Genomic DNA, 15313 nt, shown 5'->3' with positions numbered 1-15313 from the left:
TCTTGATTATCCTTTTTGAAAAGATAAGATTAAACAGTTTGAAATTGAATAAAACTCCTGTTTTTGAAAGTCCTAATTCTATCCGAATTGAAAGACGTTCAAAGATAGACAGATATTATTTTTGTGCCTCATAGTTTTTATCCAAATTTTATATGGTTGGATAGCCCTTGAAATTATCTTTCCAATGATATATTATAATATCAATTCCGAGTTATAACGGAAAAGATATGAATAAAATGTCAAACTATATCCAAAACTGACATCGTCTCACTATTTCGGCTATATCTTTTGATCTACAAAATATTTTAATCTGATTCTAATTGGTTAAAAAAGTAGACTTCAAGATATTTCCAAAAATATCTTATTCATCTTTTTTCGATTTCTGGATCAGAAGATATGATAAAAACAAAAACCGCAAAAATTGCTGTCTATCGAGTTTTATTCCGATTTAATTCGGATCTTATCTTAATTTTTCGACCCTTCTTTTTTCTCTATAAATAGAGGTCATATCTCCCCTTTTTTCAAACATCAACAAGATTGATCAAAAAATAATTCTCTTCTCCCTCTTTATCCTAAACACTAGCCTCCCCATTCTTTCACTATTTCTTCCTTTAAGCACTCCAAGGAGTCCATACAATACCTGAACTTCTATACTTTAACCAAGGCGTGATAGGTATAATTAACTGAGGGTTTGGACCAAATCAAATCTATATTTATTTAATTTAATTTCCATTTACTTTATATTTTTATTGAAGTTACTAACAGTTTATTCATGATGTAGCAATTTAAAGGAACGCGTAGAATGTGAGTAATTAATTAATTTAATTACTCTTATTTTATTTTAATATTGCTAGTATCATGATTAGGGTTATTTTATATTTAATTTGACTAACGCTATTATTGTTGAATTGCTTCCAATATTGATGTTATTATATTTATTTATGATCACTATATTGCATGTTTAAAGGGAATATGTAATTGAAAATCACGCCTAATAAGATAATTTGGACAACCGGTTTAGGTTCCTTTTTAATCTTATTGTTTAATCAAGTGGTCACGGTATTTTAGAATTATGTGGTGCATTAATATTCAACCAATTTAGTTTAATAATAGTTTGGAACAAATTAAATCTTTGTTTGTATGCCTTTGAGATCGCAGGAATCACTTTTCACTATAAGAATCGAGTGAAGGCCAATACGGGCGAATGTGACTCCATGACTCACTTCGTACCATCATCCCCAATCCTCCTTTCGTGGTTCCGAACCATATGGAGTTAGTAATCTCATGGATTATGAAAGGCTTATCAACAACTTCTTCTCGATGACAGCATCTTTTGGGAACAATGCACAGTACGTGAAACAACTCTTTAGGGGCAATTCAAGTTGATGATAGCTAAACATTAGTATAGGCCTGATATCTTTTTGGCTTTCTCTGAAGTTGAATAATCCGATCTCCTGAAATAATATCCATCTACTCTTGTCTTGACCATACAGAAGACTACCTGCCACTCTTATGGCAAGAGGGACACTGGCACATCCTTCAACAATCTCTCGGCCAATTTTCAACAAATCGTCGTGGGGGCTTAATTGTTCTGATCCAAATGATATTTTCTTGAACAAGGACCATGAATTCTGCTTTGACAACCATTGGAGTTCATATGTTCGACCACCTCCTACAATTTGGGCTGTCTTGTGCGACCATGTTGTTACCACAACCCAAACTCTACAAAATTAAGCCAGTGATTGCGATTTTCAGTCCATACATCATCTAAAACAAGCAGGTATTTGCTGCTAGTTAACTTTTCTCGAAGTTTTCTTTGCAACCATTCCTTGCTGGATCCTTCATGCTTTTCACCATGAAGAATTCCTTCTACATCCAACCGCTCATGATCATGATCGGAGACACAAGTCCATAACTTTAATGGAAATGCACTTGTGACCCTTGGATCATTATACACCAGTTGTGCAAGAGCAGTTTTCCCCAATCCTCCAATTCCCACTATAGAGAGGAAAGAAACTTCTTGTTGAACGGTCGAGCAATTCAACAGATGACCTACAAGTTTCTCTACGTCATCCTCTCTCCCAATGATACTATCCTCATAGATGTAAGAACACGTCTCCTCCCCCCTCCTTCTGATAGGCTGAGGATCAATACTAAAGCCAAATTGAGAGTGATTTTTGGCAATAGCATCTAACTTCCTTCGAATTTTCTTAACCTCTTGGGGCATAGTGTAAGCTATCTTAATAGGATTGTAACGAGAAAAGAAGAGACTCACATTTTTGGAGAGCTTCTCACCCTTAATGAGCTGCTTCTGCTTAACAAGAGTGACGAACTCATCAAACAAATCGTCAGCATCATAAACAGCATCCTTGAGCTTCTGAATCCAGAGTTGTGCTTCAGAAGAAAGCTGGTCCTGCTTGATCTCAGCATCTTGGAGCACAGCCTTGACAGTGGAGACAGTCTCTTGGAGTTCATCAAGTTGGGATTTATACCCAAACCCAAACAAGGAGCTCAACTCTTTGAGCTTTGAACAGTGAAGAGCAGCAAACAGAGTTTGAGCAACAGACAACACGGTTCCAACATCCATTTTGTTTGGTTTATAACCACACAAATGTGATGGAACCAATAATGTAGTTTAAAGGCAAAAGGTGTTGAAAAATTGTCATAGATTGATTCAAATAATAGAATGATTAGTATAAACATTAGCTGAGTCAAGGACTAATGTATAGTTTGATTAAATGTGCTCAAGTCTAGATAAAAGCAAGTGGTATATCAAATGCACAAGTGTAAATATTTGGGTATAATACCAAATGTTGTGTTTATATACAAGTATGTCTTTACCGTTTTATTGTATATTCATAATTTAAGAAGAAAAAATCGTAATTCTACAGGCATGAAATATTGGGAAATAGCAAAGTAGTGATTTTGGAGTATTTGATGTCGGAATTTAACGGAATTGAAGAATCGGAGTCATAATTCCGGCAACTATAAGCCGCCGACGGCGGAAATGTTGATGATTTTGAGGGCAGTGGGGCGAGGGTGTTGGTGAAATAAGTCAATGTTTCTTCCCACTTAACTTTGACGAGCCACAATTGTAAGACTTGAATCAATTACGTCGAGTGTGTTTTGAGAGTTGATTCACATATAATGATTCTATGTTGTCCGGTTGTCCCTATATATAATACCATTATTCGAATATATATAATACCATAATATAAAAAATGTTCGATCCCGTAAAAAAAAATGTTCGTTGCTAGGTATTAAATTTTCAAAAATAAAAATCATGTTCTTTTATCTTTTTTTTTTTAGATTAAGTTTCTTTTAACTTAGATAATATGTTTCATATGCATTTGCTTTAAACCTTTTGGTAATTTTTTGAGTTAAGTATAACATTGGGGTCCAAGTTTTTTATTTTTTCACCTTTTGGGACCTCAGTTTTTTTTTTTTCACCTTTTGGGACCTATAGTCCAATTTCCGGCCAAAAGTAACTAAAGGTGAGTAAAAAAACATAGTCCCCTTAGTTAAAAACTTAGTCCCTTCATTTATTACTCTCTCTCACATGTGGTTGATTACAAGGCTAAAGTTTGCTATTAATTTTTATATTTTCTCTCCTTTAACTTCAACACTAATTATTAAAAGATTTTTCTTCTCTTCTAAAATTTAATGTTGTTCATGACGGTAGTGCACGTACAATAACATATTAACAATTAGAGAGGTTAGTACCTTAGTATGGATCGATGGTGTACAACACAACTGTCATTAACTCATTATATACAATAATTAGAAAACATTATTGTAGGGAACAAATTCAAGCTTTAAATCCCACTAGCTTGAACCCCACTGTGATCATACACTAAAGTACGGTGGCGTCCAAAAGGGAAGAAGATAGAGCAAAAGAGTCGCCAACAAGTTTTTTAGGAACTTGTAAACCGTTCACGAGGTGAAGGTTACACCCCTTAACGATCTAAGAGATCGTCAACTCCATAAGGTCATGAACCAAATAAGGGTTCGGGGATGAAAATACAAATCCAACCTAAAAGAGATTGAACCTGCCCTAATAATAGGCCTCTACTTTATTCTGATCGTATTCATGTGCGCTTTCTGACTAACATGCAATCATTAGGATTAACCCTAAACATGTTTATCTATGTTGGTTGAATATTAATGCACAAATAAATCTATTATTGGCGATCACTTGAATTATAATCAAATTAACCCTAAACAAGATTATTAATTATCTTATTAAGCGTGATTACAAGTACAAAATTCCCTTTAAACATGCATAGAAGGTGTGATCAAGCAATAAAGAATAAATATCATCAAGTAACATAATAATCATGAATAATAATTATAATAAATAATCATCATCAAAATAATAATAATAATCATCATAAATTATAACAATTATAATCATAATCATGTTCATGTTAATATTAAAGCATAATAATAGCAAGATCCTAGGCATGATACTAACAAGACTAATAACAAACCCTAGCATGTCACTAAGCAATAAAAATCAAATCTTTAGCCCTAACATGATACTAACAATCATAAATATTAGGAAGAACATAGGAAGCATCATAGCAATCATATTTAATATTAAAATTACCCTAGACGTGATACTAGGAATATCATAATAACAATATAAACATGATTTCTACATCATAATATCAATAAAAACCATTAAAGTACTTACTTTGATGCTTCGTACCTATTTCTAATAATAAAATACACACGTTAGTAACTTCAAGGAAAATAATAATAAAAACAATCAAATTAAATAATGGAAAGAGAGATTTGGGACCAAACCCTCAGAAATTAAACCTTTCACGTCTAGGGCGAAGGCAACTTCGAATATGGCTAGGTGTATCGAAATCTTGCGAATGCGGAATTTTGTATGAGAAAACCAAGTTTAGGAGGAGATGAATGAGAAAATTAAAAGAATGCTAATGAATGTTGAGAATGGTGAGAATTGATGAATCTTGATGAATGAAAACGGAGTTTTTAATACGATATTTATAGAGAAAATCAGCCAAAAAAGATAAATTAACAAAATAGAGTCTAACGCTCAGGAAACAGAGCTGGCGCCAACCCTGGCTAGCTGGCGCCAGGCACCAGCACTAGCGCCAGGCGCCAATGGCTAGCGCCAGGCGCCAGGCCTGGTTCCAGGCGCCAAGGCCTGAAGTTGGACGCCAAGATCGATTTTAACACGTTTTCGAAAATCCGATAAGTTTACCGTACTGGAGGATAAAATAATATAATTTCTTCGAAAATGCTATTTGATTTTGATTAAAACTCTGAAAAAGTCAACAAAGTCAACTTATCAATGCTAATTGAATTAGGAATGAAAAGAACTTTCTAAAAGAATCTAGAAGACTAAAACCATTCCTAATTGCATTAGGAATGATAAATCATATTAGGCCCTCCCCTAGATCATTGGGCCGCACATAAAGCTCAAACAGGACCCAGTTTAGTAAATTGGCCATAACTTCCTCAATATTCATCGGAATTGGGCTTATAATATATCGTTGGAAAGGTCTTTGCAAGCCCCATCCAACTACACTATTATTGGACCCATATCACGGACCAACCAAATTGGATTGGCTGTTTTCTTAAAATAAAGTTTTCAAAAACAGAGAGAAGAGAAAAGAGATAAAAACTTTCCGCAACACTAGACTTTCCACACTTTCGCTTCATTCGATTATGATTCGACGCGAAAGGTACTCATCATTGGGTTTGGTTTTGGGGAGACACAAATGGGTGTCTACAATTATGAATGATAAACAGTTGCAAGCACGCTAACTAAACACACAATAATAAACCAAAATAAGCTTGTAAATATATTGTTAAAACATTGAATTTCCCGTCAAAAAAAAAAGTATAGTTCAATTTATATACTTGTAATTATACGTAAAAATAAATAAATAAAAACTTATCTCAACTTATGCTTCATATTAAAAGATGACAATTTATATATTTTTTGGAAGTAACCCTTTTTAACTTGGTAATAATAGAAAAAGAAAATTTCAACTTATACATACGTAGTATATAGTTTATAGTCAGGTTATCATTTTTTAAATAGGTAATTAATTAGTCACATATCATGACTATCGGTCGCCATCTATAGAGCCGCTGATTATTGATAATAGGTTATGCTATGCTTTTCCGTATTTGATATGTATATATTAGATATCAAGTTAAGCGAGGTCTCAATTATATGAATGTTGAAGTCACACATAAAAATAAAGTAAGTAATTAGTAGGTAAAAGTATACGAAATCTACACACATAGTTGAATCGAAATTGGTGCGATTTGTGGTTGCTGGACGCGTTGTGGACGGTGGTTGGAGAACTTGGAGGTGGTGCTGCAATGGTTGGGTGATTTTGGGGAGGTGAAGGGTTGCTAGGAATAGTGAAGATGGTTGCCCAAATGCTGAAGGAGAAATTGCATTAAGTTTTGATTTTTTTTTTAAGAAATTGCAATAAGGTTAAGGAATCAACATCATTAGAAGATTACCATCGATTTTTTATAAATATTTTTATGAAATTTTATTTTTTAAAAATTTATTAACGATTCGTCTGTGTTTTTTGGTTTGACACTATTTATGTTGTATTTTTTTTTAAAAGGAAGGGATTATTTTTTTTCCCTAAATTGAGTGCTAAGGGATCAGACTAAGTTTTTCTCAGGTGAGTTAAATGTGAGTTAACTTGCCGGATTCTTAACTCTAGGTCCCAAAAGGTGAAAAAAAAACTCAGTTCCCAAAAGGTGAAAAACTTAAAAACTTAGACCCCAACTTTGTACTTAACTCTAATTTTTTTTATCATTACAATCTCTTGTTTTATCCCTTATGTTTCTTTTGGTAACAGTAAAAAAATATGATTAATTTTTTCCTTTTTTTATAGAAAAAATTGAAATAAATTATATTGAAAATAAAAATTTTGAATTTTGAATTTTTGAAATTTGAAAATTAAATCTTGAATTATTTTTGGTAGAAAATAATCTTAGATAGAGAAAATCAAGAAAACTCAATACTTCCTTTGTTTTTTCAGTTGACATCTTTCTATTATCACACTTGTCAACACATGTTTTTAATGCTTAACTAGGTTAGGTCATGTGCCATGCACGGTTATTTTTAATAATTATTTCATATTAACACTACATTTAGTTATAAAATAAAAATTTGTTTAAAATATTATGCTTAATTTATGAAAGAGCTTGTTAGCCAGTATATTTTCTTTAAAACTACTTTTACCTACACATACCTCTATGTGCACCGGGTGTACATAAAAGGTGATAATTAGTTACTGCCCATTGGCAAGACATGATTTTAAAAATATGCATTTGTTAATATGCATATATTTTTGTATATATTTGATTTCACTAACAAATTGCATTGGTATCATTTATTAACCAAATGAATTTATTAAAACATAGGAAATTAAAAATTATGTTAAGAATTTTTTTTTTCTTTTCTTTTTTTGCTTAAATTTAAAGTTGTTAATTTTTTTTTTTTTTTTGGAAGGATAAATCAAATCTTTTATTTTAGGGTAATTTTTTTAATATTTGATATTCGAATTAGTTTCTTGGAGCTTTTAATATATAATTAATTTAAAATAAAAATAAAAATAGAATCCTTCTAGTAATATTTGACACAAATTCTATAAAAAAATCTTTTTTTTTTTTTTTTACTTATGTTTATATAGTTGATAATATATTATGGAAATATACATCAAATCTTTTAATTGTGTATAAATTTGTTATATTTTAATTGTGTATAATGACACGTGTAATTGCTGGTGTGTCTTTTAGTATGTAGTTATTGATAATAACTTCAATTATCAACATTGTAAAATTGTAAAAAGTGGATATTAATAAAAATATACACATAGATGATACAAACAAGATCCCACATGTCTATATTTTATGGTGTATATAAATCACAAAAGCAAGTCAAAGTGTAGTATGTGAATAGTGTAAAAGTCAAACGGTGTAAACTAAAAAAACAAAGGTAGTATTTTGAAATGATTTGACATAATTTGCTTGTAATAAAAATCAATTAAGGCCTATTCTGATTGACTGAACTGAACTTATTGAAGCTGAATTGAACTGAACTGAACTGAGCTGTAGTGAAATGAACTGAATATTTTATGGGAGAAGGAAATCAAGAACTAAACTCAACTTATCGGAACTGAACTGAATTGAATTGAGCTGAACTGAAAATAATCCGAAGAGAACAAGCTCTTACTCCGTAGTAACTATCTACTACGAAGTACCTTTTTTAAAAGTTAGTTTCTCATAACTTACAATGTTCTTTATATTGTAATGATGTGTTCTTTTATAATTGGAAAATTTGAAAAGAATAATCCCACCTTTCGCTCATCTGCTCAAAATAATCCCACCTTTTCGAATTCCAGAAATAATCCCACTAAATGAACCTTTTTCATTTAATGACCGGTTGTTTGCATTGGTAACTTGTTTTGAAAGGTAATGTGACACATGTCACCTTTTAATTGGTTTTTAAAAAATTAAAGAATTATTTTAAAAATTAAAGAATTAATTAAAAAAAAATTTAAAAAAACTCTCTTCTTCCTTCCCCTTCCACTCTGCCATAGCCCCTTCTCCCTTACCACCATCACAACAAATCCTAAACCCCATCACAACCAGTCGCTGCGCCTTACCACCATCATAACCCACCACAACCGAACCCACACACACCAAATCGCCACCAATCACTTGAATCGTCTTCGACCCGTAACCAATCGCACACAAGAAGTTAACATAATCCGGATCCCCCATTGAAGTGCCGTACAAAATGTTGAACTCTGATCTCCGGTATCCACGTCTAACCTGGTGGGACCAACGGCTTCGATCCAACCCGCGAGAATGTAAACTCTGGGTGCAATCAAATCGGGTTTCATACCTCTGGGTTAAACCCGTTTGGTCCACTGCCGGAAAATGACGCAACCACCGGCGCCGGTTTGATTCTGACGACGGTTCCATTAAAGTTGATTGTTGCTTTCGGTGATCGTGTTGCAGCGTAAGCTTTGATTAAATCTCCTGCGTCGGATCCAACACCAACAGCTGGGATCAAATGCGCGTCACCTACTAATCCCTCACCGTTAGATGCTCCGTTAGCGAGAATCGTTACAATACCACCAGCTTTCGGAACAACCACCAATGGGATGGGGCTGGGATGGGTTATAGTGATGGTGGTGGTGATGGCGGTGCTAATGGTGGGGTGGGGCTGGGTTACGGTGTTAGGGGATTTTTTCTTTTTGTTTTTTTGCCTTTGTTTTATTATTTGTACAAAAAAAAAAAATATTACCTTTTGAAACGGTTGTAGGTAAAAAGATTTATTTTGGGAAGATGGGGTTACAAGGTGGAATTATTTCTGGAATTCGAGAAGGTGGGATTATTTTGAGCTGATGGGCGAATGGTGGGATTATTCTTTTCAATTTTTCCTTTATAATTTAATGATGTTCTTTACATTTATAAGCTATGTTCTTTCCGCTTCAATCTAAGTGTGCATGGTACACCCGGATGTACGAACCAACCACTCAATTGATTCAAGTTTATTTAAAGAGCTACCTAGTACGGAGTATAATAATATAGGAGTATTGTGTAGAGTAAGATGATACACATATATGTGTTGTATAAGGACCAAACATACATCACCCAATTAAAAATTGATAATTTTCCATTAACTTAAAATGCGAGAGAGAAAATAACTCACCACTTAAAAAAATTCCTTGGGAAAAAAATTGGCACCATTTATTAGAATTAGGTGGGATGAATTTCAGGTGAATTTTATGGCACCAAACAATCTTTTTTTTTTTTTTTGGCAGTGGTGAAAACAAACATAAAACGTTACCCTTCTCTTCTACATGACTGTGTTAAGAGATGGGCTTGTCTAATATTACATCTGGCCACTTTCATGCAAATTAAAACACAAAGTCCCTTTCCTTAGCTTTTTTTTATTATGTCCCTGATTATGCTCTGTATCTCCACTTAAAGCCTTTATAACCACTTCTGAGTCTAATTTTATTACTATATTTGGAAACTCCGAAGGGATTTCCTCAAGGGCTTTCAGTACAGCCAAGGCTTCTGCTTGGTTAGAAGAGACGGCAAAGACTCGGGAAGCACTTTTGATCTGAGCTAGCTCATTTTCTGCTATCCAAGCTATTTCTGCTTCCCAGGAACGATCACTTTTCCTTCTTCTTTTCTTCCATGCAGCATCTACACAAATTGAGACAAAGCCTTTGTCTGAGACTTACCTTGAATGCCAGAAGTGTAGCCTATTCAAGTTCTGGTTGACAGTAGTGGATGGAAGATTGCATTCTTTCTCGAATGCCCTGGCTTGAATCCATTTTTTGGCGAGTGACTGTATTAATTCCAGCACTGAAGCTGTATTAATACTCACGCCTCTGAAGATGATATCATTCCTATGCTTCCAAAATTGTCTATAGGGTGATAACAAAAAGGCTTAATTGGTTAGATTCTTCTTGCTTATCCTGCATAAAAAAAAGTTAGGAAATTAGCCATCCAATCCCTGCAAGAAATAGAAGAAGGGTTAGCTGATGAGATGCCCAGTGCTGCAGAGGCCAGGCGTGACAATTTCTCTCTTACTCAAATTGTCCGAGGTAGGAATGATATTCTGTGCTAGTCTCCAGATGAACATCTTCCATTTTGGGAAAAGATCACATTTCCAGAACAATTTCCAAAATTTAGCCTTTGGAGGTGACCAAGAAAGTTCCCCTTTTTGTTGATTATTGACCAGAAGCCCAACTTTACTGTGAAACTACCCTTTCTGTCCGGTAACCAGATGAACTCATCTGCTGGTCTTCCTCTGGAATATGGATGGCCAGAATATCCCTTGCTGTTTCTCTATCAAAAGATCTCCACATAAGGCCCGCGTTCCATGTGTTAGATGTAGTCAGCAGGTCTGACACTTTTGACACTTGTGTTATCTCCTGCTGTCTATGCAACTGAACTCTCCTTTTGTTCACCCACACATCTCTTTCAATCGAAGTAGTTCTACCATTCCCTATTCTCTTTCCAATATTTTCTTTAAAGCTGCTTTGATCATGCTCTTTGCTGCCCAGGAACCCCTGTAAAGTTTCTTTCCCTGTAGACCTATAGAGATAGGATCACTCCCATACTTTTCCCTAAAAATTATGCTTGCTAGCAAGGTTGGATTATAGTATAATCTCCAGCTTTGTTTCATTAGTAAGCTCTTATTGATGGCAGAGATTTCTTTTAGTCCAACCCCTCCCTCATTCTTGTGAAGGTGCAAGATTTCTTTCTCATAGGGTAAAGTCGTATCCCCTAATCAAAAGTAATTCCTAAATCCTCTAACTAATGTAGATAGGGAAGTAGTGTCGAATCCACAGAGAAACGAGTCTTTTTATTCCCAATTAATTAATATAATCTAGATTATAAAGTAACCAAAATATAATAATCGAAGGAAACAAAACTACTAAGAGTAAAAGTGGGAAAGAATAAAAGTAGGAGGAGAAACAATGAATAAAAGGCCTAGGGCATAGGTTCACCAATAAATAATATTCCAGGGTAAAACATAATAATCAACTATCAATGCATACATTAATCAGATAATAAAGGGCTTTCGCTACGTATTACAATCACACAATTAATTTACCGGTATTAAATCTCATCTCTCGAATCTCGACTTAACCATTTATAAATTAACCCGCCTATTGAAACTAGACCTAAACATCAATTCTCATCTGTCAAATCTCGAATCAATATTGTTAAACTCATGCATAAAAGATTTGCGCAAATCTAGTCACAAAGCATTAAATCAATCAATAGGAAATTAATCTCATTGACAATTAACAACAATAAATTACCCCTTCATATTATTTATGGATCCCCATAAACCCTAGAAATAGAACTACTCACACATAATAAAAACTAAACTAATCAAAGCAATCAAACAAGACATGATCAAAGGAATAAAATAAATAACTAAGATTAAGAAAAGAGAAATCGTTACCAAAGAAATCTGGAATTAAGAATAAGGTTAAGAACAAAGTATATGAGAGAGAAACTAATCTAAAAGCTAAGTAGAGAGAGAAAATCTAAAAGAGAAGGTAAATAAAATTACGTACAAAAATCGTACTTAAACCTCCCTAAAACAAATCCTAATTGAAAACTAATCAGATCCCCTAAAAAACACGCGCCCGATCGGGCGAAGGGCCGTCCGATCGGGCCCGCCCTTTTCTCTGTGTACTCTTCTAAACAGCCGCGCCCGATCGAGCTAGCAGTTCACCCGATCGGGCGCGCCTTTGGCCACGCACTAGCACACTCTCGCGCGCCACGCCTGATCGAGCTAAACTTGCCCGATCGGGCCCTTGCTTCACCTCGAGGCTTGGAACTTTGATTGGGCTTATTTCTTCGGCCCAATCCGGATATCCACTTAGGGTCTTGATCATTCGGCCCTAATACCTCGGTATCCCAATTACCGAGCCCTTAATCACCGGCTTGATGACTCTAACCGGCCTTGGGCTTCAAAGATGGTCGTGCTCCTCTAATTTCCATAGTTGATCCATGAAAAACCCGGGAAAATGCTCCAAAAGTGCAATTTCCTGCAAAACTCAACCCAAACTACGAAAACACTAATTAGTAATAAAAGTGGCTTAAAAGAGCCAAAAACACTACTAATTATGACCAAGGGACGGGGGCAAAATACTATATAAAATAGACATATCACTTTCCTTCTCGAACATATCTGATTTTGGGAATTAGGATTCCTCCACTAGAATTTGGTTATTGTTGAATTGATCTTTGTGACCAGATGTTGAGGACACCAGTACAGAGACAAGATATGGTGAACTAGAGCAACTAGAACTCCATTTATCAAGATCAACCTCCCTAGCTGGGAAAGAGAAGAGAATTTCCAGGAGGTGATCTTGTTCTGAATTTTTTCCAAAATGCAGTTTAGCTTCCTTGTTGATCTGCCATTTATATCCATATGGGAGCCTAAGTACACCCCTAGCTCTGTAGTGCTTTTTACTTGGAGAGGTTTCCTCATAATCCTTACAAACCTCGAGGGAGTATTGGGACTGAAGATAATGGGTGACTTTGCCTCATTGACCACTTCTCCAGAGATAAGGCAAAACTCATTTAGAGTTTCCTTGACTAGTTTACAGGATGCAGGAGTAGCTTTAAAGAATATCAATGCATCATTGGCAAATAAAAGATGATTTATTGGAGGTATGTTTCTTGCCAGTTTGATGCCCTGCAGCTCTCCCCCAAGTTGTAGCTGACTAAGCTTTCTTGAGAGAGTTTCCATAACTAGGATGAAGAGATAGGGGGAGAGTGGACCTCCTTGTCTTAGACCAGCTTTTGGGAAGAAGAAATATGTAGCCTCTCCGTTAACCAGGATGGCGTATAAGACCGTTGACACACACTGCATGATCCATCTACACCATTTCTCTGGGAATTCCATCTTCTCCAAAATATTGTCGATGAAGTTCCAATTAAATCTGTCATAGGCTTTGCTTAGGTCAATCTTTAAGATGCCTTCAAACCTGCCTCCTTTTTTCCTTGCCTTAACCTCAGAGAGAATCTCATGGGCTATGTAACAATTTTCAACCATATGCCTTCCCGGAATGAAAGCATTTTGAAACTCCCCAACCAAGTCAGGTAAGATGACTTTGATCCTATTGACCATGCACTTAGAAATGATTTTGTAAATAGAATTACAAAGGCTTATAGGTCTAAATTCATCTACCTTTTTTGGTTGTTTGACTTTTGGGATGAGAGTAATGAAAGTACAATTTGTTTCCCTTAACGTGTTCCCTGTATTGAAGAAATGTTGAACTCCTTGTATGACTTCAGCCTTGATCTTTGTCTAGTGTTGCTAGAAGAAGACTGGTGGGCTTCCATCTGGACCGGGGGACTTTAGTGGGTGGGGAGCAAAAGCTGCTTGTTTTATTTCCTCTTCAGAAAAAGATGCATTCAAGCAACTCTTAGGAGCTTGGGTTAAAGTTGGTAGGCTTGTTGTCCAATTATTCATAAGCAGGCTCGAGTCCACTGCTTGTGTCTTGTCCAACCCATTGAAGAGGTTCTTGAAATGGGCTTTGAACAAATTCTGTAATTGCTGACTTTCTGAAATCCAGTTTCCCTCTACATCTTGAAGTATTTTTATCTCCGATTTCAAGGCTCTTTCCTTGACACTTTTGAAGAAGAAAGAAGTTGATTGATCCCCTAGAGCATCCCATTTGGATTTTGCTTTCTGCCTCCAGTACCACCATTTCAGAGTTGCCATATTTTCCAACTCTTTCCTTTCACAGATCTCCCTTTCCTTATTGATTGAAGACCTCAGATCATCTTCCTTTTGGAGCTTCTCTAGAGACTGGTTTAGTTCCTGCCAGTTTATTCCCATACGCACATTTCCAAAATTTAGGCACCATTTTCTGATTTTCATGAGGCAATTTCTTATTTTCCTTTGTGCTACAAAAAGAGGGGAACCTGAAATCGGTGAGGCCCAAGATTGTTCTGTAATATTGTCCACCTCTTTTAATTTGATACACCATGCCTCCATTTTGTAGGGAGTCTTTCTAGGGGTACGTACATGATTGGTTTCCAAGATTATAGGTGCATGATCTGAGAAAATAATTGAGAGATTCCAGACTCTAGCATTTGGGAATGCTGTCTTCCATTCATTATTGGCATACGCCTTATCTAATTGCTCATAAATAGGATTCTCCTTTCTGTTATTGCACCAAGTGAAACGGAGTCCAGTGGACACCACATTGGACAGCACACCAAACAATCTTGTTACTAAAAAATATGTCACATTACTAATAAATAAGTACAATTTTAACGTCATAGTCAGCGTTACTATTGAAGATAGATGTTTTCTTTTTTAAAAAAAAACAATGTAATGACGATTTTAACCTTATTATAGGTGTGAACTTATTAAAAGGGTTAGTAATAAGTCGTTATTGTCAAAATTTTCAAACATACCGAAAATAAAATTACAGATTATAGTTTTATTACATATAAAGTAACCATATAATGTAAAAAGGCATTAGATACAATTATATATCAAGTGTTGTATAGATTAATTGATACATTGAAGGGTTTAATTTAATAGTTGAAGGGTTAAAATCCAATAATTGAGAGTTATTAAAATGAAAATACTAAAGATTACGCAAAATTATTATCACTTATTACTAAATATTCTCATGTGTTTATAACTTATCTCCTTAAAAATAATCTTATATTGTTACCAGTTCTTATTTTGTGGGAGATCACAAATCAGACAATGCTATTTAATGAGTTTTTA

General features: G+C 34.8%; 2 protein-coding genes across 2 annotated transcripts; both read right to left on the bottom strand.

Moving 5' to 3' along the window:
* Nucleotides 1-1705: 1705 nt before the first annotated feature.
* LOC145632621 (putative disease resistance protein RGA1) lies at nt 1706-2587 on the bottom strand. Its single transcript, XM_081684974.1, has one exon. The coding sequence runs from the start codon at nt 2585-2587 to the stop codon at nt 1706-1708; it is 882 nt and encodes a 293-aa protein (XP_081541100.1).
* Nucleotides 2588-13882: 11295 nt separating this feature from the next.
* Nucleotides 13883-14854, bottom strand: LOC145632620 (uncharacterized). The gene has a single exon (XM_081684973.1). It carries the CDS (start codon nt 14852-14854, stop codon nt 13883-13885), a length of 972 nt encoding a protein of 323 aa, XP_081541099.1.
* Between the last annotated feature and the right edge of the window lie 459 nt (nt 14855-15313).

This window comes from Chenopodium album, chromosome 5 (assembly GCF_948465745.1).
Source record: "Chenopodium album chromosome 5, dcCheAlbu1.1, whole genome shotgun sequence".
NCBI lineage: Eukaryota > Viridiplantae > Streptophyta > Magnoliopsida > Caryophyllales > Amaranthaceae > Chenopodium > Chenopodium album.
Note: the sequence above shows the minus strand (reverse complement) of the source record. Positions and strands in the feature narration are given on the sequence as shown.